The sequence below is a fragment of the Heterodontus francisci genome, chromosome 34, assembly GCF_036365525.1.
Source record: "Heterodontus francisci isolate sHetFra1 chromosome 34, sHetFra1.hap1, whole genome shotgun sequence".
NCBI lineage: Eukaryota > Metazoa > Chordata > Chondrichthyes > Heterodontiformes > Heterodontidae > Heterodontus > Heterodontus francisci.
Genome location: NC_090404.1, coordinates 5321466 through 5345620, shown reverse-complemented (window position 1 = coordinate 5345620; position 24155 = coordinate 5321466). Strand labels below are relative to the sequence as shown.

The window sequence follows — 24155 nt, the reverse complement described above, 5'->3', positions numbered from 1 at the left end:
AGCCTGGTCAGTATGTTTTTCATTCTAACTGTTCCCTAGGATTGTCATGTCTGGGTGATAAGAAGAGTGCTGTTGAAGTACAATATCTCGCTCTCTCGCCGTACCAGCTGCAAGGCCAAGTTGCCTCTGCAGCCCTGAAGTTATGAAGTCATTTCTGATAAGCTGTCCCTCCCTGCAGCACTGAAGCTAGCTTGTCAGCAATACATGATTGATTAATTGTTTCATCTTAAATGTTCCCATGTAATTCTGTTCTTAAAAATTCTAAAATCTAAATTCTGTTCTCAGTCCCCCCTTTGATTCTTCAAAACATGTGTAAAAATCATTCTCTTGATCCCACCTAGGTGCCTTTAATGGTCTCTATTTGTCTAGAAACAGCCTTCAACGCCCAGAGTGGTCGCACTCAATATGTTGCCTGCTTGTGCCATAATAGGGGCCTGCGGGAACTCTGTAAAGGCATAAGTTTTGCAGGGGCTTCAACTATCTGCTTACAAAATAAAAGGTACAAATTGTACAATTACAATTTCATTTGCAAAGCAAAAGCATAAGCAGTGTAATATTGAAGAAAGCACAATTTAAACATCACTATTACATAATCAAATCAATTGTGCGAACATAATACAGTCGCAATTTCATTCTTAGAGTATACTGATCATTCACTAATTCATTTTAACAATATATGAATAGGTTATACATTTACCCTTTTATGGCATAACTAATTGTCCCTCCTTTGACAGAGCAAGTTCGAACACTAATTGCTTTTCGGGTAGCTGTCCAACCTGTGTTCATACATCCTCTTATATCGCCTAATTAATTTCTAAAGTTGCCAAATTAAGTAGGTCACATATAACACCATGATACCCAAAAACCACTATCAGGACATGGGAGATAATTCTAAACCAGGGGTGTATCTGCACGTCTGACCTCCAGTTCCATAAGTCCTCCTGCCAGGTAGAATCATTTATCTCGTCGATCTCATCTTGTTGCATCTTTGACTGTTGTTCCAAATTGTATTGCACTACAGCAATGACTTCTAGCTGCTGTCTCTCCTTACCCAAGCGTGTGGGCAATGGCTGAATAGTCAAATCCTCCTTAATACTTTCTGTCACAGTTATTGTTTCTGTCTTTTGCTTATGTATCTGTACCAACTCCATCTTCCCTACTCGGGTTGGTATTTGTGGGTTGAACCAAAATGTACTGTTGCTCACCGGCCAAGTCCGGTTCTGTCCATACTGGTACTCCTTCACTGTGGTGGTTAAGCAATATCTCCCCTTTCCCATATAGGCCACATGGGGTTAGCTCTGACAATGCTTTCCTAGTCTCCATGGTGTAATTTACAGTGGCATTAAATCCACATTTTGATTCTGCCATTTTATCTATAGGATGAGGACGTATGACCACCTGGTTTTTCAGACTACACTCAGACAATGGACAATGTTGCTCCAATTACCTCTTTTCCAATTTCCATAACATAGGGTAAAATATCATTGTATTTTATGTAATCTTTTCCCCTTATCACTCCTGTATTTTCTACTTTGTTCTATAAATCTGATCCTGGCCTCTAAATCTAGTGGCACCCATGGCATTGGCAGCCTGCTACATTACAATCTTACTTAATACACTATACATATTTCTTGCCTGTTCCGTACAATATCCCGGCATTTGAAATATTGACCAGGACAGGCACAATCTCATATTTAACATTATCATACAACGCTTCTCCTGGGCTCGATGTACCCACACTATCCATGTTCCTTTCAACTTTCCTTATCATCTGTTGCCCAATGGGAGGGGCACAAACAATTCCAAAGACACAGCTCTCAGTCACCCCTTCCCCTTTCTGTCTGGTCACGCAGTTAGCACGGTCATCTGTGGAACACCGTACACACTTCCCATCCAACATGTTGTGCAATGCTCCGTAGGTCATATAGTCCATATTAATATTCCTTTCATTAATCTGTTGTGCATCCATTACCGGGTCTTTGTTCTGCAGGCCCCACAGCCACTGCAGTCCGGTTCTTTCCCATTCGCCACTAGTGATTATATCTGTAATTTAAACACACTGCCCTGGTGGTCACCAGGTGTTAGTACTTGTCCATGTTGTGAGTATCCTCCGATGAGGGATACATGTCTACCTGTGGGGACCGAACATGTCCTGGGGAATCCAGGAGTTAATTTATATTCTTATCATCTCTACTCTTTTTAAATTATCTATATGGTCCTGTTGTGCTCAGGTTTCGTTCCCCACAATCCTTGCCCAGTTAGTAACCCATCAAATAATAATCCAAATGCCTATTAATACTACCATTATTCCCTTGATTATATTTTTTCAGTTGGGACCATGTATTTCTATCGGCCCTTCCCTTTACCATTACTTTGTCTCCCACAACAGGCACCTTTGTCTGTTCCTCTCATGTTTCTATAGAACCTCCTGCCTCACCTTGTGCAGTTGTCTGCACAGCTCCTTCACAAATCTTTAACCCTTTCTCTTGCGGGTCCTATTTCCTGCTATGACATCCTCTGGCAACCTCATTGCCCTTCCTGTCACCGTATTCATCAAGTCTTTTCCTACTTTAGCTGCACCACTCTGTCCTTTTTGTTCCTTTTTCAAAATATCCTTTACTAGCTGACTAAGAGTTCTCACATTCTGGTCCACATTTTCCAAATCTATAGTATTGACAATTGAAGTTCCCGTATTAAGGACTGTGGCTGCGTTATTCACTAAGCTATGTTTATGTCTCTTTCCCTTTATTATTCCCTCATTACCAAATTCCTGTCTCAGCAATTGTTACAGTAATACCTTGTACAACTCTCGGGTCTTAGGGCACCAGCCAGGTAGCTGGATATCTGAGATATTCAATATTACCGGTACCAACTCAAGTTTTATGTTATATACAATTTTATTAGTTTTTTATTATCGCAAGTCCATTTTCTGGTCCTGTAGTCAAGGCCGGGCAAGGGAGACCAGTCACTTGTGGCTGTTGGGTCGTAACCTTACTCGTTAGTAATTAAAATGTGGGGATAATCGTGGTAATTGGAGCTCGTTGTCCGTTTGATAAATTTTGAATGCTGGTTTGATTGTTAGCTCCTTCCCTTGTACACCCCCCCCCCCCCAATGATTTTGACACAAAAGGTCCCTTGAGGGCCTTTGCTGTCAAAATCTGACACACCTGGTAGATTAAATTGTCCACTAAAATAAAAGCCAAATACTGCAGATGCTGAAAATTGTCTCATTGATAAAGATACTGTGATATTTGATGTCTGCAATTAAGGTCTTAAATTCTCAAAGCTGCTGGATCTCTTGCTGTGGCATCAATTCTCACATGGCCTGCCGTCACCTGCTTAAAAACAACCCACAAAGAATCCATTGTGGCTCTGCCTCTGAGCCCAATGGGTTAATTTGTCCAATTCTATCTGTCAATTTAGAAATTTAAAATTTAACAATGTCCAATATGTATAAATTTTACTCTCAGCAATGCAAAATTGTGTGGTGGATTAAATGGAAAAACAGCAGCTGCAGCGGGGTGTTTTTTTCAAGGGGCGGAGCAAAATCGTCTCAGCTGCGTCACTTTACAAAACCTTTTTCTTCTCTGATCGGGAAAAAAACCCACACTCCATTTTAATCTATTTTTTAAAATCCTTTTGGTATCCTTAGGGTTGTTCGCCTTTGAAGTTGAAAATGCCGCAAATGCTTCCGTTGCTTTCCAAATAACAATTACGTCTGCACACTTACACTGGTATTCCACTGTCATGCCACATATTCTGAACTCTCAGGTGATGTTATCAAAAGATCAAATATCAGCGGTGAGGAAAAGGTGGGGGGCGCTGGTGGTGTCTATCTGAGATCTTTGCTTACCTTCCCCTGCAGGGTCCTGATGTCTCAGGTTATGGCCAGACTTTCAAATGTAGCTCTCTTTAAAAACTCATATCTCCAAGAGAAAACTATCAATTGCTAATCTTATCTACACTTTCCTGACTGTCACTGGACAATTCGAGGCTTCTTGGAAATTAGCTGTTTATTTCACTATTTGTTTATCCCCAGAATTCCTTTATTAGTGCTTGCATCAGCCAGATCTGATTGCCAATTCCCATTTATTATAATTCTATTTCATTTTGAGCCCTGGAGAACCTTTACAATTAATATTAATAATTCCTTAAAACAGAAATCAAACATTTCCATTTGATTCCAGACATTAGTGTATATTGTTTATGTTTCTTTTTTTACCTTCGATGACATTTTAATTCCTTAAATAACTTGCCAAATTAAACTGGATTTTTGACATCTCAGATTATTCAAAATTCAAATAACAGTAAATTTCCCTTTGAATGCTTTAAATAACCACTCATATCAATTACATTTTGTTTATTGATTCCAATTTTTTATGCCCAGACTTGGTTGTACTTTTTGTACGTTAAAGACAGAAGTGCTTGCAACTATCTCTCCTTCTCAAGCACTTTGTCTCATTGATAAAGATAGTTGCAGCAGGGTTAATTTCTTGCTTGTCTCCAAGGGGGCGGAGCAAATCATTCTCCACTGCGTCGCTTTACCTAACTTTTTTTTATCAAAAAGAACTAAACTCCATTTTAAATGGTTTTTGGTATCCTTAGGATTTTCAAACAACAAAATCTTCAGTAACATTATCAACTTCAAGAAAGGATTATCAACTCCATCAGGAAAGACAGCATTTTAGATTAAACTCCAATTGTTTCCAAACTTATTTTTTCATCCTTTATAAGAGGTTTCTAATCCAAGGATTATTTTTTTTTTAAACAAAGATGATTCCAAATTCCAATTCACTGCAATAATATTTAAAATCAAAACTGCCAATGTTATATGAGTGAGTCCTCTGTCCGGAACCGAAGACTCCTCCAAAACATGACATAATAAACTTGAAAGTTCATTGTGGCAACAATGAAATTTCCAGTTCTTCAACTTAAACAGGTCAATTAACCTTAACAGTATTAATTCAATTCAGACTTATTAACTTATACTACTTATTAACTACACACAGAACAGAATAGCACGTGCTTATTTTAAAAGATAGGTAAATTACGTCATTTTCTTGTTCATTCTTCAGGCGCCTTTCAAATGACTGTAATAAAACCAAAAACTAAAGAAAAAGTTATTTAACATTCTTATAACAAAAGACTTAACACTAGGTCCTTACACAAACTTTAATCTTTCCCATTATCTCCTTTTTTATTTTATCCTTCTCTCCCTTAAAACAATATCCAATTCCTGACATTTGCTACTTAAAACAGTCAGTAAAACATGTCTTTAATTTAAACTCAAAAAAAACTAGAACAGATTTTCGACTGGAACTCCAATTAAAGCAGGAGTGTTACACTTCAAATTGGATTTCTGCCAAACATCTTCAGACCTTCAAGGCTGAAGCTTATCTCTTAGAAAATTGTTCATTGCCTTTTCACAGTTGCAAAACCAATTAAAAATAAAAATAAAATTTTAACTTAAAATATAATTCAATTTTATATCCCATTCCTGGGTGCACAACACTAAATCGAAATGAACACACTCAACAATCACTTTTCACACTCATTCAATTCCAAACAACTTTGAAAATTGATTTCTGTAATGGGTTACGAATTCAAAATACCAAATCTCTTTCAAAATTCCCTGTCCCAATGTCAAGGAACACACACAGGTTCAACTAATTCACAACCAAAACATGACTCAAGGTTCCCACAAAATATACACTTGTAAAAATAGAAAAAGTAACAGACTCATTCTCTCATCATTAAGGCCAGACAACAAAGAGTTAGCGACAGTCAGGTTTACAGAACACAAGCTGTACATCCCAGACATTCAATTAATTCGCGGAAGCTTCCAACATTCTCACATTCAAATCAAAGACACAGTAACTTGTTTTTCCTCTAAAACATACCTATCTTTAAAACACATTTTTACCGTGGTGCTTCTGCGTCTTTCTCGAGTGGGCAAACGGACGTGGGTCGCCTTTCTCCAGAGGACATGATTTACTTGTCCCCGGGGGCAACCCTTCTTCTTTACAAGCCGTCAAGCCCATTCTTCCTTCTACTTTCTCAAACCCTAGTTCTTTTCTATGAATCAAGCAGCATTAAAACGAAAGAAAACAAACAAGACACAAGAAAACGAATAGACACAGTAACACAAACAAAGGACGAGCCACACACAAGGAGACGAACAGGCGCAGTCAATGTTGGGATCAACAGAATTTTTTTTAGAGTCTTTTGGTTTCCCCCTTCACTAATCGGTATTCCTAATTTAAGGGCGTTTTCTTGCCAACTTGATGGGAGGATTCTATTTTTTTTTTCTCCTGACAATATTGTATCCATAATCCAATTAATTCTTTGGCCTTATTGCCTTTATTTTGTTTCCAGATTTTTTTTCTTGGGGTTTTTTTTCCCGATTACTCAAGTCTTTTGTCCCCCTTAAGGGCCATTGGCCTCCTAATTTCTTCTTTAAGGCTGCCGATAATTGTCTGAAGTCTTTCCCTTTTTCCGGATATTTATCACACAGTACTTGTAATGGATCACTTTTATTATCTAAACAGTTTCCCATATTCACTACTATTATCACAAACTATAATTACAACTATTATTACAAACTATTATTACTTACAAATTATCTAAACAGTTACTCACAATAAAAAAATAAAGCCTTAATCTCAGTCGTTCTAAAACAACCTCGCATATCTTCAGTCGCGACCTACTTTAACCTTCAGTCGTAGTCAATACGACCTACTTTAATTCTACCTCAGTCCCATCAGCCGTCCTCTAAAGAAACAGACTGAACCTGACCCTAAAATTAACCCTCAGTTGTACCTACACCGACTGATCCTTGTCTTTCTAATCCGCCAGACTGATCATTGATCTCGTCCAGACGATCTTACCTGACCATCAGCGAGTGATCAAACTTTTATCGGACTATGAGACAGGGGAAAACCGACATGGTCATATATCAACTACTCACGTTGGGGGCCCATTTCCTCTCTCTCCGTCCTCTACTAGTCTGATTCTGATTTCGCTGATGATCGGCGGTCGTCTGTTGAGATCCCACTTCTGACACCAAAATGTAAATCTGAGTTCTTTTTGCCTTCAGTCTGGTTCAGTAAATATACCGAGTCGGATGTGTAGGTAAAATCAATTACTTTATTTGCGCATTTAGCCGGCTGAGTTACTCCAATACAACGACACTGACTCCACCCAGAGTCTGTCTGGTCCACCAGAGTAAGTGAAGTTCATGATACAGATACTACTGTTGTGGAAGTGAGCAGAAAGGCATGGCCCAATGGAACTCAGATTTACATTTTGGTGTCAGAAGTGGGATCTCAACAGACGACTGCCGATCATCAGCGAAATCAGAATCAGTCTAGTCTTGGACGGAGAGAGAGGAAATCGGCCCCCGACGTGAGTAGTTGATATATGACCATGTCGGTTTTCCCCTGTCTCATAGTCCGATAAAAGTTTGATCACTCGCTGATGGTCAGGTAAGATCGTCTGGACGAGATCAATGATCAGTCTGGCGGATTAGAAAAGATAAGGGTCAGTCGAAGTAGGTTCAACTGAGGTTAAGGTTAAAGTAGGTCGTATTGACTACGGCTGAAGGTTGGAGTCGGTTGTTTTAGAACGGCTGACACTCAGGTTTAGTCTGTTTCTTTAGAGGACAGCTGATGGGGACTGAGGTAGAATTAAAGTAGGTCTTATTGACTACGACTGAAGGTTAAAGTAGGTCGCGACTGAAGGTTATGCGAGGTTGTTTTGGAACGACTGAGATTAAGGTTTTTTTTTGTGAGTAACTGTTTAGATAATTTGTAAGTAATAATAGTTTGTAATAATAGTTGTAATTATAGTTTGTGATAGTAGTTGTGAATATGGGAAACTGTTTAGATAATACAAGTGATCCATCCTGCCCATTACAAGTACTGTGTGATAAATATCCGGATAAAGGGAAAGACTTCAGACAATTATCGGCAGCCTTAAATAAGAAATTAGGAGGCCAATGGCCCTTAAGGGGGACAAAAGACTTGTGAGTAATTGGGGGAAAAAACCCCAAGAAAAAAAAATCTGGAAACAAAATAAAGGCAATAAGGCCAAAGAATTAATTGGATTATGGATACAATATTGTCAGGAGAAAAAAAAATAGAATCCTCCCATCAAGTTGGCAAGAAAACGCCCTTAAATTAGGAATACCGATTAGTGAAGGGGGAAACCAAAAGACTCTAAAAATTCTGTTGATCCCAACATTGACTGTGCCTGTTCGTCTCCTTGTGTGTGGTTCGTCCTTTGTTTGTGTTACTGTGTCTATTCGTTTTCTTGTGTCTTGTTTGTTTTCTTTCGTTTTAATGCTGCTTGATTCATAGAAAAGAACTAGGGTTTGAGAAAGTAGAAGGAAGTATGGGCTTGACGGCTTGTAAGGAGGAAGGGTTGCCCCCGGGGACAAGTAAATCATGTCCTCTGGAGAAAGGCGACCCACGTCCGTTTGCCCACTCGAGAAAGACGCAGAAGCACCACGGTAAAAATGTGTTTTTAAAGATAGGTATGTTTTAGAGTAAAAACAAGTTACTGTGTCTTTGATTTGAATGTGAGAATGTTGGAAGCTTCCGCGAATTAATTGAATGTCTGGGATATACAGCTTGTGTTCTGTACAACTGACTGTCGTTAACTCTTTGTTGTCTGGCCTTAATGATGAGAGAATGAGTCTGTTACTTTTTCTATTTTTACAAGTGTATATTTTGTGGGAACCTTGAGTCATGTTTTGGTTGTGAATTAGTTGAACCTGTGTGTGTTCCTTGACATCGGGACAGGGAATTTTGAAAGAGATTTGGTATTTTGAATTCGTAACCCATTACAGAAATCAATTTTCGAAGTTGTTTGGAATTGAATGAGTGTGAAAAGTCATTGTTGAGTGTGTTCATTTCGATTTAGTGTTGTGCACCCAGGAATGGGATATAAAATTGAGTTATATTTTAAGTTAAAATTTTATTTTGATTTTAAAAGCTGGTTTTGCAACTGTGAAAAGGCAATGAACAATTTTGTAAGGGATAAGCTTCAACCTTGTAGGTCTGAAGATGTTTGGCAGAAATCCAATTTGACGTTTACCACTCCTGCTTTAATTGGAGTAACAGTTTAAAATCTGTTCTAGTTTTTGGAGTTTAAATTAAAGACATGTTTTACTGACTCTTTTAAGTAGCAAATGTCAGGAATTGGATATTGGTTTAAGGGAGAGAAGGATAAACAAAGGAGATATAGGAAAGATTCTGTCTGTTTAAAGTTTGTTTAAGAAGCTGGTGTTAAATATTTTGTGTTAAGAATGTTAAATAACTTTTTCTTTAGTTTTTGGTTTTATTACAGTCATTTGAAAGGCGCCTGAAGAATGAACAAGAAAATGACGTAATTTACCTATCTTTTAAAATAAGCACATGCTATTCTGTTCTGTGTGTAGTTAATAAGTAGTATAAGTTAATAAGTCTGAATTGAATTAATACTATTATGGTTAATTGACCTGTTTAAGTTGAACTGGAAATTTCATTGTTGCCACAATGAACTTTCAAGTTTATTATGTCATGTTTTGGAGGAGTCTTCAGTTCCGGACAGAGGACTCACTCATATAACATTGGCAGTTTTGATTTTTAAATATTATTGCAGTGAATTGGAATTTTGAATGATCTTTGTTAAAAAAAATAATAATCCTTGGATTAGAAACCTCTTATAAAAGATGCAAAAAAAATAAGTTTGGAAACAATTGGAGTTTAATCTAAAATGCTGTCTTTCCTGATGGAGTTGATAATCCTTTCTTGAAGTTGATAATGTTACTGAAGATTTTGTTGTTTGAAAATCCTAAGGATAAAAAAAAACATTTAAAAAGGAGTTTAGTTCTTTTCCATTAAAAAAAAGGGTTACGTAAAGCGGCGCAGCGGAGAATGCTTTGCTCCGCCCCCTTGGAGACAAGCAAGAAATTAATCCTGCTGCAACCATCCTTATCAATGAGACAAAGTGCTTGAGAAGGAGAGATAGTTGCAAGCACTTCTGTCTTTAACGTACAAAAAGTACAACCAAGTCTGGGCATAAGAAATTGGAATCAATAGACAAAATGTAATTGATATGAGTGGTTATTTAAAGCATTCAAAGGGAAATTTACTGTTATTTGGAATAATCTGAGATGTCAAAAATCCAGTTTAATTTGGCAAGTTATTTAAGGAATTAAAATGTCATCTAAGGTTAAAAAAAAACATAAACAATATACACTAATGTCTGGAATCAAATGGAAATGTTTGATTTCTGTTTTAAGGAATTATTAATATTAATTGTAAAGGTTCTCCAGGGCTCAAAATGAAATAGAATTATAATTAATGGGAATTGGCAATCAGATCTGGCTGATGCAAGTGCTAATAAAGGAATTCTGGGGATAAACAAATAGTGAAATGAACAGCTAATTTCCAAGAAGCCTTGAATTGTCCAGTGAAAGTCAGGAAAGTGTAGATAAGATTAGCAATTGATAGTTTTCTCTTGGAGATATGAGTTTTTAAAGAGAGCTACATTTGAAAGTCTGGCCATAACCTGAGACATCAGGACTCTGCAGGGGGAGGTAAGCAAAGATCTCAGATAGACACCACCAGCCCCCCCCCCCCCCCCCCCTCTTTTCCTCACCGCTGATATTTGATCTTTTGATAAGATCACCTGAGAGTTCAGAATATGTGGCATGACAGTGGAATACCAGTGTAAGTGTGCAGATGTTATTTGGAAAGCAACGGAAGCATTTGTGGCATTTTCAACTTCAAAGGCGAGCAACCCTAAGGATACCAAAAGGATTTTTAAAAAATAGATTAAAATGGAGTGTGTTTTTTTTTCGATCAGAGAAGAAAAAGGTTTTGTAAAGTGACGCAGCTGAGACGATTTTGCTCCGCCCCTTGAAAAAAAAAACCCCGCTGCAGCTGCTGTGTTTTTCCATTTAATCCACCACACAATTTTGAATTGCTGAAAGTAAAATTTATACATATTGGACATTGTTAAATTTTAAATTTCTAAATTGACAGAATTGGACAAATTAACCCATTGGGCTCAGGGGCAGAGCCACAATGGATTCTTTGTGGGTTGTTTTTAAGCAGGTGACGGCAGGCCATGTGAGAATTGATGCCACAGCAAGAGATCCAGCAGCTTTGAGAATTGAAGACCTTAATTGCAGACATCAAATATCACAGCATCTTTATCAATGAGACAATTTTCAGCATCTGCAGTATTTTGCTTTTATTTTAGTGTTAATCTACCAGGTGTGTCAGATTTTGACAGCAAAGGCCCTCAAGGGACCTTTTGTGTCAAAATCATTGGGGGGGTGGGGTGGGGGGTGTACAAGGGAAGGAGCTAACAATCAAACCAGCATTCACAATTTATCAAACGGACAACAAGCTCCAATTACCACAATTATCCCCACATTTTAATTACTAACGAGTAAGGTTACGACCCAACAGCCACAAGTGACTGGTCTCCCTTGCCCGGCCTTGACTACAGGACCAGAAAATGGACTTGCGATAATGAAAACTAATAAAATTGTATATGATAACATAAAACTTGAGTTGGTACCGGTAATATTGAATATCTCAGATATCCAGCTACCTGGCTGGTGCCCTGAGAAGACCAGAGAGTTGTACAAGGTATTACTGTAACAATTGCTGAGACAGGAATTTGGTAATGAGGGAATAATAAAGGGAAAGAGACATAAACATAGCTTAGTGAATAACGCAGCCACAGTCCTTAATACGGGAACTTCAATTGTCAATACTATAGATTTGGAAAATGTGGACCAGAATGTTAGAACTCTTAGTCAGCTAGTAAAGGATATTTTGAAAAAGGAACAAAAAGGACAGAGTGGTATAGCTAAAGTAGGAAAGGACTTGATGAATACGGTGACAGGAAGGGTGATGAGACTGCCAAGGTATGTCGTAGCAGGTAGTGAGGATATAGGACCCGCAAGAGAAAGGGTTAAAGATTTGTGAAGGAGCTGTGCAGACAACTGCACAAGGTGAGGCAGGAGGTTCTATAGAAACATGATAGAGGAACAGACAAAGGTGCCTGTTGTGGGAGACAAAGTAATGGTAAAGGGAAGGGCCGATAGAAATACATGGTCCCAACTGAAAAAATATAATCAAGGGAATAATGGTAGTATTGATAGGCATTTGGATTATTATTAGATGGGTTACTAACTGGGCAAGGATTGTGGGGAACGAAACCCGAGCACAACGGGACCATATAGATAATTTCAAAAGAGTAGAGATGATAATATAAATTAACTCCTGGATTCCCCAGGACATGTTCAGTCCCCACAGGTAGACATGTATCCCTCATTGGAGGATACTCACAACATGGACAAGTACTAACACCTGGTGACCACAAGGGCAGTGTGTTTAAATTACAGATATAACCACTAGTGGCGAATGGGAAAGAACCGGACTGCAGTAGCTGTGGGGCCTGATGCTAATATCCGGAGAGGAAGAACAAAGACCCGGTAATGGATGCACAACGGATTAATGAAAGGAGTATTAATATGGACTATATGAACTACGGGGCATTGCACAACATGTTGGATGGGAAGTGTGTACGGTGTTCCACAGATGACCGTGCTAACTGCGTGACCAGACAGAAAGGGGAAGGGGTAACTGAGAGCTGTGTCTTTGGAATTATTTGTGCCCCTCCCATTGGGCAACAGATGATAAGGAAAGTAGAAAGGAACATGGATGTGTGTGGGGACATCGAGCCCAGGGGAAGCGTTGTATGATAATGTTAAACATGAGATTGTGCCTGTCCTGGTCAATATCTCAAATGCCGGGATATTGTACGGAACAGGCAAGAAATATGTATAGTGTATTAAGTAAGATTGTAATGCAGCAGGCTGCCAATGCCATGGGTGCCGTCAGATTTCGAGGTCAGAATCAACTTTATAGGACAAGGAGAGGGATAGTTAATGACTTTGCGACCGGATTCAATACCGGTGCCTCCATAGTAAAATACAGTTAATACTGGCCATAATATGGGGCATACTAGCTTGCCGTTCATACAGGCGATATGTGCAGCGAAGGAGGATGAAAACCAGAGCAAAGGCAAGGGAGACAATTTATCTATCTACAAATATTATTTTAGTAACCAGTAACACATAATATTAGTGAACAGTGACATTGCAAATAATGGGAGTGTTTGTAGTACATACAGTTCGTGAATGTTAGAACAAATTCGAGAAAATTCGAGGCAAATTGATGCAAGACAGGTGCCAGTTTGGATCAATGACACCCAGTTGGAGTACTTAACTAGTCACACAAATGATAAAATTACCAGGTGCCAAATCAGAAAACTTAAAAGTATGGAAAGATCATGAATGTGTAAATACAGGATCTATGAGTGTTGGAGTAGTGTTTGGAATACCTGTAATTCTGAGGGATAAGTTAAGGATGCAATTATACAAAGTAGCAAATACAGGAGTGATAAGGGGAAAAGATTACATAAAATACAATGATATTTTACCCTATGTTATGGAAATTGGAAAAGAGGTAATTGGAACAATATTGTCCATTGTCTGAGTGTCGTCTGGAAAACCAGGTGGTCATATGTCCTCATCCTATAGATAAAATGGCAGAAACAAAATGTGGGTTTAATGCCACTGTAAATTACACCATGGAGACTAGGAAAGCATTGTCAGAGCTAACCCATGTGGCCTATTTGGGAAAGGGGAGATATTGCTTAACCACCACAGCGAAGGAGTACCAGTATGGACATAACCGGACTTGGCCGGTGAGCAACAGTACATTTTGGTTCAACCCACAAATACCAACCCGAGTCGGGAAGATGGAGTTGGTACAGATACATCAGCAAAAGACAGAAACAATAACTGTGACAGAAAGTATTAAGGAGGATTTGACTATTCAGCCATTGCCCACACGCTTGGGTAAAGAGAGACAGCAGCTAGAAGTCATTGCTGTAGTGTAATACAATTTGGAACAACAGTCAAAGATGCAACAAGATGAGATCGACGAGATAAATGATTCTACCTGGCAGGAGGACTTATGGAACAGGGGGTCAGACGTGCAGATACACCCCTGGTTTAGAATTATCTCCCATGTCCTGATAGTGGTTTTGGGTATCATGGTGTTGTATGTGACCTACTTAATTTGGCAACTTTAGAAATTAATTAGGCGATATAAGAGGATGTATGAACACAGGTTGGACAGCTACCCGAAAAAGCAATTAGTGTTCGAACTTGCTCTGTCAAAGGAGGGACAATTAGTTATGCCATAAAAGGGTAAATGTATAACCTATTCATATATTGTTAAAATGAATTAATGAATGATCAATGTACTCTAAGATGTTTGTACAATCGAAATTGTAATTGTAGAAGTGTACCACCCTTTTATATTGTAAACGAGTAACTGAAGCCCTTGCAAAACTTATGCCTTTACAGAGTTCCCGCAGGCCCCTATTATGGCACAAGCAGGCGACGTATTGAATGCAACCCCTCTGGGTGTTGAAGGCTGTTTCTGGACAAATAGAGACCATTAAAAGGCACCTAGGTGGGATCAAGGGAATGATTTTTAAAAATGTTTTGAACAATCAAAGGGGGGACTGTTAGAACAGAATTTAGATTTTAGAATTTTTAAGAACAGAATTACATGGGAACATTTAAGATGGAACAATTAATCAATCATGTATTGCTAACAAGCTCGCTTCAGTGCTGCAGAGAGGGACAGCTTATCAGAAATGACTTCATAGCTTCAGGGCTGCAGAGGCAACTTGGCCTTGCAGCTGGTACAGCGAGAGCGCGAGACATTGTACTTCAACAGCACTCTTCTTATCACCCGGATATGACAATCCTAAGGAACAGTTCGGAATAACATAATGACCAGGCCAACCCACGCCCTTGTTAGAGGGTGGCTCAGCCTACCCTTCTGATTGAGCAGTTGCTGAGTTTTTTCGTTTATATTTGCTTTTATATTATACTGTTTAATTGTATTTGAGTAAATAGATCCATATAATCCTAGTGAATATATATAATCATATATATAAGTTGATCAGTAGAGAGAAGGTTATCATAGAATGATAAAAGGGGGGAATGTGGAAGTGAGCAGAAAGGCATGGCCCTATGCTTAATGGGAAATATAGCCAAGTTAGGAATAGTAGCTTTGCTAAGCTTTGATTTTAAGTGGCAGAAACCACAATGAAATAGTTAAAAGTAAAGGCAGAAAGTGTGAGATTGTAAAGACTAGCCGACACTGGTAATTGCAAGGACATTTGTTCATTTATGACTTGATTGTGTGACTCCTTGTGGTTTGGAACAAATGGATTCCTGAGAGACATGCTGGCCATCCCTGTGTGAGTGATAAGAAGGAATGAAAGGCCCCACTATCACTGTATACTGTTGCTGCTTGGTGTTACTTCATGCTGTGACTTGATAGAGATTACAGGATCCCAGGACTTATGACAATTGTGGGAAGCAAAAGCAGTATCTGTGGGAATCAAAATCAGTATCTTGTTTCTAACCCCTCTTCTTTTGCTAATTGTCTTAATGTCTGTTTTCTTTTAATCTTGCTGATGCAAAACAATATTATGTTAGTAACAAGTATGTATTGAGAATAGAGGGTATTATTAACCTCAGTAACAAATGTACTGCATGTTATCATTTGTTTGAAAGTCAAATTGTACCACACTGATTGGTGAAACAAGGGGGTGTAGCATGAATCTTAAATGTATAAACAGTAGTATCTGTATCATGAACTTCACTTACTCTGGTGGACCAGACAGACTCTGGGTGGAGTCAGTATCGTTGTATTGGAGTAAATTAGCCGGCTAAATGCGCAAATAAAGTAATTGATTTTACCTACACATCCGACTCGGTACATTTACTGAACCAGACTGAAGGCAAAAAGAACTCAGATTTACACTGTTTATACATTAAGATTCATGCTACACCCCCTTGTTTAACCAATCAGTGTGGTACAATTTGACTTTCAAACAAATGATAACATGCAGTACATTTGTTACTGAGGTTAATAATACCCTCTATTCTCAATACATACTTGTTACTAACATAATATTGTTTTGCATCAGCAAGATTAAAAGAAAACAGACATTAAGACAATTAGCAAAGGAAGAGGGGTTAGAAACAAGATACTGATTTTGATTCCCACAGATACTGCTTTTGCTTCCCACAATTGTCATAAGTCCTGGGATCCTGTAATCTCTATCAAGTCACAGCATGAAGTAACACCAAGCAGCAACAGTATACAGTGATAGTGGGGCCTTTCATTCCTTATCATCACTCACACAGGGATGGCCAGCATGTCTCACAGGAATCCATTTGTTCCAAACCACAAGGAGTCACACAATCAAGTCATAAATGAACAAATGTCCTTGCAATTAACAGTGCCTGAAAGTTTATTCGATCTCACACTTTCAGCCTTTACTTTTAACTATTTCATTGCAGTTTCTCAAGCTTTAAATCATTTCATCAGAGCTCAGCAAAGTTACTATTCCTAACTTGGCTATATTTCCCATCAAGCATAGTGCCATGTCGTTCTGCTCATTTCTACATTATGATCGCTGAATCCCCTACTATCAACATCCAAGGGGTTACCATTGACCAGAAACTGAACTGGAGTAGCCATATAAATACCGTGGCTACATGAGCAGGTCAGAGGCTAGGAATCCTGAGGCGAGTAACTCACCACCTGCCTCCCCAAAGCCTGCCCACCATCTGCAAACTACAAGTCAGGAGTGTGATGGAATACTCTCCACTTGCCTAGATGGGTGCAGCTCCAACAACACTCAAGAAGTTTGACACCATCCAGGACAAAGCAGCCCACTCGATTGGCACCCCATTCACTCCCTCCAACACCGACGCACAGTGGCAGCCGTGTGCACCATCTACAAGATGCACTGCAGCAACTCACCAAAGCTCCTTAGATAGTGCTGCCCTAACCCGCGACCTCTATCACCTAGAAGGACAAGGGCAGCAGATGCATAGGAACATCACCACCTGCAAGTTCCCCTCCAAGCCACACACCATCCTGACTTGGAACTATATCGCTGTTCCTTCGCTTTCGCTGGGTCAAAATCCTGGAACTCCCTTCCTAACAGCACTGTGGGTGTACCTACCCCACATGGACTGCAGCGGTTCAAGAAGGCAGCTCACCACCACCTTCTCATGAGCAATTAGGGATGGGCAGCAACACCCAAATCCCATTAAAAGAAAGATTTTAAAAAAACTTCTCAGATTTGCCAACATATCTGCTTTATCTTCCTCTGACTATTTGGGGGTCTATCGTACACCCCCAGCAGTGTGACTGCCCCTTGCTTGTTGCATAGCTCACCGTATGGCCTCATTTGATGATCCTTCTAACAGATCAGCCTTCCTCACAGCTTTGTGTTTTTTTTTATCCCCCTCTCTATTGCGTTTGAAAACCCTGTTACCGGGAACGTTGAGATGCCATTCCTGTCCCTCCATAAGCCATGTTTCTGTAATAGCTGTGATATCATACTGCCACGTATCTGTCTGTCGCCTCAGCTCATCTTTTTTTTTCTAACCTTTGTTTCCTCTGCCTTACAGACTCATCCTTCCATTTTCATTTCTAATTTTGTCCCAACTGAATCAACCCTCAAGTCCCCATCCCCCTGTCAAACTAGTTTAAATCCTCCCCAACTGCACTAGCGAAAGGTCTAGCAAGGAACTCAGTCCCAGCTCTGTTCACGTGCAACCTGTCTGGTCTGTACAGGCCCCATTTCCCCCATAGCTGGTCCCAATGTCCCAGGAATCTAAAGCCCTCCCTCTTGCATCAACTTTCCAACCATGTATTCATCTGTCTTATCCTGCTATTTTTATACTCACTTGCGCGTGCCTCTGGAAGTAATCTGGAGATTACTACTTTTGAGGTCCTGCTTGCTAATTTCTTACCTAGCTCAGTAAACACTTTCTGCAGGATCGCATCCCTCTTTCACCCTATGTCGTTGGTACCAATTTGGGTCGTGACTTCTGGCTGTTCACCCTCTCCCCCCTCAGAGTGCTTTGCAGCCTTTCAGTGACATCCTTGACCCTGGAACCAGCAAGGCAACACACCATCCTGGATTCATGTCTGCAGCCACAGAAACACCTGTCTGTTTCCCTGACGATTGAATCACTAATCACTATGGCTCTTCCGGTCTTCCTTGTGCCCCCCTGTGCAGCTGAACCACATGTGGTGCCATGGACTTGGCCCTGGCTGCACTCGCCAGGTGAAGCATCAGAACTGAATACCTGTTGGAGAGTGAGATGCACTTGGGGGTCTCCTGCACTACCTGCCTGTTTCTTCTTGACTGTCTGGCGGTCATGTATTCCCTCTCTGCCTGCATACTGTTCAGCTGAGGGGTGATCACACAGTTTATGCCTCATCACATCTATAAACGTACTATCCTAAACGATGCACCACAGTGTCGCCAGCTGCTGCTCAGGTTCCAAAACCATGAGCACAAGCTGCTGCAACCGATGACATTTCCCGCACCTACGGTTGTCCAGGTTCCAAGAAGTTCCCATGTAACACAGGATGTGCACTGTAGAGGCTGGAGCAGGCCATTCTATTCTCTATTAGATAGTAAACCTTGGTACTACAAATAAACCCTGCTACTGTAATACTAATAACCCTACCAATAGTAATAAACCTTACTACTGCTAATACTAAACTTCAGCACTAATCTGCCTTACCACTATTAATATACCCTGCCAATTCTAAAATGTTACCAATAGCAGTAATAACCTGATCAATAGCAATAAACCTTATTTAAGAATAAAAGATAAGACTCACCAGCTACCCACTTGTTTCTTGTTATTAATACTTAATATTTTTAACATTTTTAAACTCCCAGTTGCTTAGACTTGGTCCCTAAGCAACAAATGCTCACCAGCCAATCAACTCATAATTTTCCTGTTGTGGTTTGATTTTTTTTCTCTTTTTCGGCGAGTAGAGATAGAAGGTTCCTCGCAGGTCTAGCACCTCTCCGACTCCCTCCAGGTAAGTGAAGGCCCCAAGCCTGGGTCTTGCTTTATCTGCTCCCCGGTAGTAGGTTCCTTGCCGGTCCGCCACCTATGTAATCTACGTAATCTCCTTTAACAGGGGATTAGAAGGGGAGGATTTGCAGACGGGAAACTCAAACAAAACATTCCATCAAGAGCTGACAGTCACTCAATTTCATCAGGACCAGAATATCACCGGCCTTTGAATGTGGAAGGAGAAATATGTGTCTGGTTTGTCTGTAGGAAAAGATTTCAGACATCAGTGTGACTGGAAAAGCACTGACTCACACACAGCCGAATGAGAGCGTTCAGTGCATTGACTGTGGAAAGAGCTTTAACCAGTTACACAGCCTGAAAAAATATCACACCATTCACAGCGGGGGGAAACTGTACATGGGTTCTATATATGGCCAAGGCATCAACTGATCATCCAACCTGGAGAGACACGAGGACACCTGCACCATGGAGAAACCGTGGAAATGTGGGGACTGTGGGAAGGGATTCAATTACCCGTCACTGCTGGAAACTCATCGACACAGTCACACCGGGGAGAGGCCGTTCACATGCTGTGTGTGTGGGAAAGGATTCACTAATTCAGCCAATCTTTTGAGACACCAGCGCATTCACATTGGGGAGAGGCCGTTCACCTGCTCTGTGTGTGGGAAGGGCTTCATTAATTCATCCCTCCTGCTGACACACCAGCAAGTTCACACTGTGGAGAGGCCATTCACCTGCTGTGTGTGTGGGAAGGGATTCATTCAGTCCTTCCGCCTCAAAACACACCAACGACTTCACACTGTGGAGAGGCCATTCATCTGCCTTGAATGTGGTAAGAGATTTAATGCTTTATCAAACCTCCGGACACACCAGCGAGTCCACTCTGATCAGAGACCCTTTAAATCTTCTGACTGTGAGAAGAGATTTAAAAGCAAAAAGGAGCTGCTGATACACCAGCACACTCACGCCGGAGAGAGACCATTCACCTGCTCCATGTGTGGGAAGGGATTCTCAAAGGCATCCTCCCTCACTCAACACCAACTTGTTCACTCCAGTCAGAGACCTTTTAAATGTCCTGACTGTGAGAAGAGATTTAAAAGTAAAAGCAATCTGCTGACACACCAGCGAGTTCACACCGGAGAGAGGCCGTTCATCTGCCTTGAATGTGGGAAGAGATTTAATACTTTATCAAACCTCCAGACACACCAGCGGGTTCACTCTGATAATAGACCCTTTAAATGTTCTGACTGTGAGAAGAGATTTAAAAGCAAAGATGAGTTGCTGAAACACCAACGTACTCACTCTGGAGAGAGGCCGTTCACCTGCTCTGTGTGTGGGAAGGAATTCACTCAATCATCCCACCTTCGGAGACACCAACGACTTCACATTGGGGAGAGGTCGTTCACCTGCTCTGTGTGTGGGAAGGGATATACGGATTCATCCAACCTTCTGATACACCAGCGAGTTCACACAGGGGAGAGACCGTTCACCTGCTCCGTGTGTGGGAAGGGATTCATAAAAGCATCCTCCCTCACTCAACACCAACTTGTTCACTCCAATCAGAGACCTTTTAAATGTTCTGACTGTGAGAAGAGATTTAAAAGTAAAAGCAGTCTGCTGACACACCAGCGAGCTCACTCTGATCAGAGACCATTTAAATGTTCTGACTGAGAGAAGAGGTTTAAAAGCAAAAAGGAGCTGCTGAGCCACCAATGCACTCACACTGGCGAGAGGCTGTTCGCCTGCTCTGAGTGTGGAAAAGGATTTGCTCAGTCAAACAATCTGCTAATACACCAGGGGTTGGATTCTGCTGTTAATCACATCCAGAACCAAACCCTAACTGGAAGCCTTTTTCCTGTTGGGTTTCCACAGGGCGTAGCACTAAGCCATTTGCTTTTTATGATGTATGTCCATGATTTAGACTTAAATGTAGGAGTCACGATTAAAAAGTTTGCAGATAATACATAAATTGGTTGTGTGGTTGATAATGAAGCAGAAAGTTGTAGACGGCAGGAAGATATCAATGGACTGGTCATGTGAGCAGAAAAGAGGCAAATGGAATTCAACCCAGAGAAGTGTGAGGTAATGTATTTGAGGGAGGGCAAGGAAATGCACAATAAATGGTAAGATCCTGAAAGGTACAGAAGAACCTTGGAGAGCATGTCCCCAGATACGGGAAGGTAGCAGGACAGGTAGATAAGGTGGTCAAGAAGGCATATGCGGTGCTTTAGTATAAGAGCAGGGAGATCCTAGGCCCAACCATCCTCAGTTGCTTCATCAATTACCTTCCCTGCATCATAAGGTCAGAAGTGGGGATGTTCACTGCACCATATTCAGCACCATTTGCAACCCCTCAGATACTGAAGCCAACGTGTCCATATGTAGCAATACCTGGACAGCATCCAGGGTTGGGCAGATAAATGGCGCGTAACATTCGTGTCACACAAGTGCCAGGTAATGACTGTCTCAAACAAGAGCAAATCTAACCATCTCCACTTCCTGTTCAATGGCATTACCATTGCTGAATCCCCCATTACCCCATTGACCAGAAAGTGAACTGGACCAGCTACACAAAACTGTGGTTACAAGAGCAGGTCAGAGACTGGGAGCTCTGCGGCGACCAACTCACCTCCTGTCTCATCAATGCCCAAGCCAGGAGTGTGATGGAATACTCTTCACTTGCCTGGATGGGTGCAGCTCCAACAACACTCAAGAAGCTTAACACCGTCCAGGATAGAGCAGCTCGCTTGATTGGCACTTCATCCACAAACATTCACTCCCTTCACCACCGATGCACAGTGGCAGCAGTGTGTACCATATACAAGATGCACTGCAGCAACGCACCAAGGCTCCTTCAGCACCTTCCAAACCTGCGACCTCTACCAGCAAGAAGGACAAGGGCAGCAGATGCATGGGAACAGCACCACCTGCAAGTTCCTGTCCAAGCCCCACATCATCCTGATTGGGAACGATATTCCCGTTCCTTCCCTGTCACAGGAACTCCCTTCCAAACAGCACTGTTTTGGTGTACCTACACCCCAAGGACTGCAGCAATTCAAGAAGGGGGCTCAACACAACCTTCTCGAGGGCAATTAGGGATGGGCAATAAATACTGGCCTTGCCAGCAATGCCCACATCCCATGAATGAATTTTAAAAAAAAATTATGCTGGAACTGTATAAAACACCAGTCAACCCCCGCCTCCCGCAGCAAGAAAATGATGTACAGTTCTGGTCACTACATTTAATCAACTATCAAACAAGACTATATCAATTAATTAGCATAAAACTAAAGCCACTTTGATAATTTATCATAATCACAGTGTGTTCAATTAATCACAGAATCACAAAATTGTTATAGTGCAGAAGGAGGCCATTTGGCCCATCGTGTCTGCATTGGCTCTCCGAAAGAGCAATTCACTCCGTTCCATTCCCCGCCTTCTCCCCGTAACCCTTCCTTTTCATATAACTGTCTAATTCCCTTTTGAATGTTTCAATTGAACCTGCCTCCACCACACTCTCAGGCAGTGCGTTCCAGATTCCAACCACCCTCTGGTTTTGCTATTTATAAGTCTATGGAAAACTTCGGGATTTCCTTTAATTGCTAGCTGCCAGTCTCTCTTCATGCTCTCTCTTTGCTTCTCTTATTTGCTTTTTCACTTCCCCTCTGGACCTTCTATATTTAGCATGGTTCTCAATAGTATTTTCTACCTGACGTCTGTCATAAGCACACTTTTTCTTCTTTATCTTAATCTCTACCTCTGTTGTCATCCAGGGAGCTCTGGATCTGTTTGCCCTACCTTTCCCCTTCGAGGGAACGTACCTTGAATGTGGCTGAAGTATTTCTTCTTTGTTCAGTTACCAGTTTTCCTGCCAACCTTTGACTCCCATTTATTCACCCCAGCTCCATTCCTATCCCATTGAAGTTGGCTTTCCCCCAGCTAAATATTCATACTCTGGATTGCTCTTTGTCCTTTTCAATAGTCAGCCTAAACCTTATGATACAATAATCGCTGTCCCCCTAAATGCTCTCCTCCTGGTGTTTAATCCACTTGGCTCACCTCATTCCCAAAAACTAGGTCTAGCAGTGCCTCCTTTCTCGCTGAATTACAAACATACTGTTGTAGAAAATTTTCCTAAATACACCCTAGGAACTGTTGCCCCTCACTGCCTTTACACTACTACTGTTCCAATCTATGTTTGCAAAATTAAAGTCCCCCATTATGACTACCCTATAATATTTGCACCTCTCAGTAATTTCCTTGCAAATGGTTCCTCCATGTCCTTCCCACTAGCTAGTGGCCTATAGACAACACCGAGCAATGTAACTATCTTTTTTGTTCCTTAGCTCTAGCCAAATTCATTCTGTCCTTGACCCCTCTGGAGCATGCTTTTCCTCCAGCACTGCAATGCTCTCCTTAATCAATACCGCCATCCCTCCCCCTTTTTTCCCTTTCCTGTCCTTCCTGAACACCTTGTAAATCTAGGAGTATTTAACACCCAGTCCTGCCCTTCTTTGAGCCAGGTCTCTGTTATAGCCACAACATCATATTTCCACATGGCAATCTGCACCTGTACCTCACCAATCTTATTAAGCAGACTCTGTGCATTCACATACATGCACATTAACCCTAGTTTAGACTTTATTGCTTTCTCCCTTACTGTGACATCCGAACGTACGAATTAGGAGCAGCAGTAGGCCACTCGGCCCTTCGAGCCTGCTCTATCATTCAATAAGTTCATGGCTGAACTGATTACTCCACATTTCCACCTACCCCCAATAACCTTCTGCCCCTTGCTTATCAAGAATCTATCTACCTCTGCCTGAAACATATTTCAAAGACTCTGCTTTCACTGCCTTTTAAGGAAGAGAATTCCAAAGACTCATGACCCTCTGAGAGAAAAAATTTCTCCTCATCTCTGTCTTAAATGGGCGACCCCTTATTTTAAACAGTGATCCCTAGTTCTAGATTCTCCCACAAGGGGAAACATCCTTTCTACATCCACCTTGTCAAGACCCCTCAGGATCTTATATGTTTCAATCAAGTCACCTCTTTTCTAAATTCCAATAGATACAAGCCTAGCCTGTCCAATGTTTCCTTGTAAGACAGCCCGCCCATTCCAGGTATTAGTCTAGTAAAC

General features: G+C 40.9%; 1 protein-coding gene across 1 annotated transcript in view; it reads left to right on the top strand.

Annotated features, from left to right (window-relative positions):
• The window catches only part of LOC137348537 (zinc finger protein 850-like), a 109007-nt gene that overhangs the window by 44413 nt on the left and 40439 nt on the right, over positions 1 to 24155 (top strand). Inside the window, exons 8-12 of the mRNA XM_068013841.1 lie at positions 6856 to 6967; positions 7163 to 7224; positions 8995 to 9115; positions 19445 to 20685; positions 22789 to 22852. Of these exons, the coding sequence (XP_067869942.1) occupies positions 6856 to 6967; positions 7163 to 7224; positions 8995 to 9115; positions 19445 to 20685; positions 22789 to 22852 (1600 nt within the window). The remainder of the gene's footprint in view (positions 1 to 6855; positions 6968 to 7162; positions 7225 to 8994; positions 9116 to 19444; positions 20686 to 22788; positions 22853 to 24155) is intronic.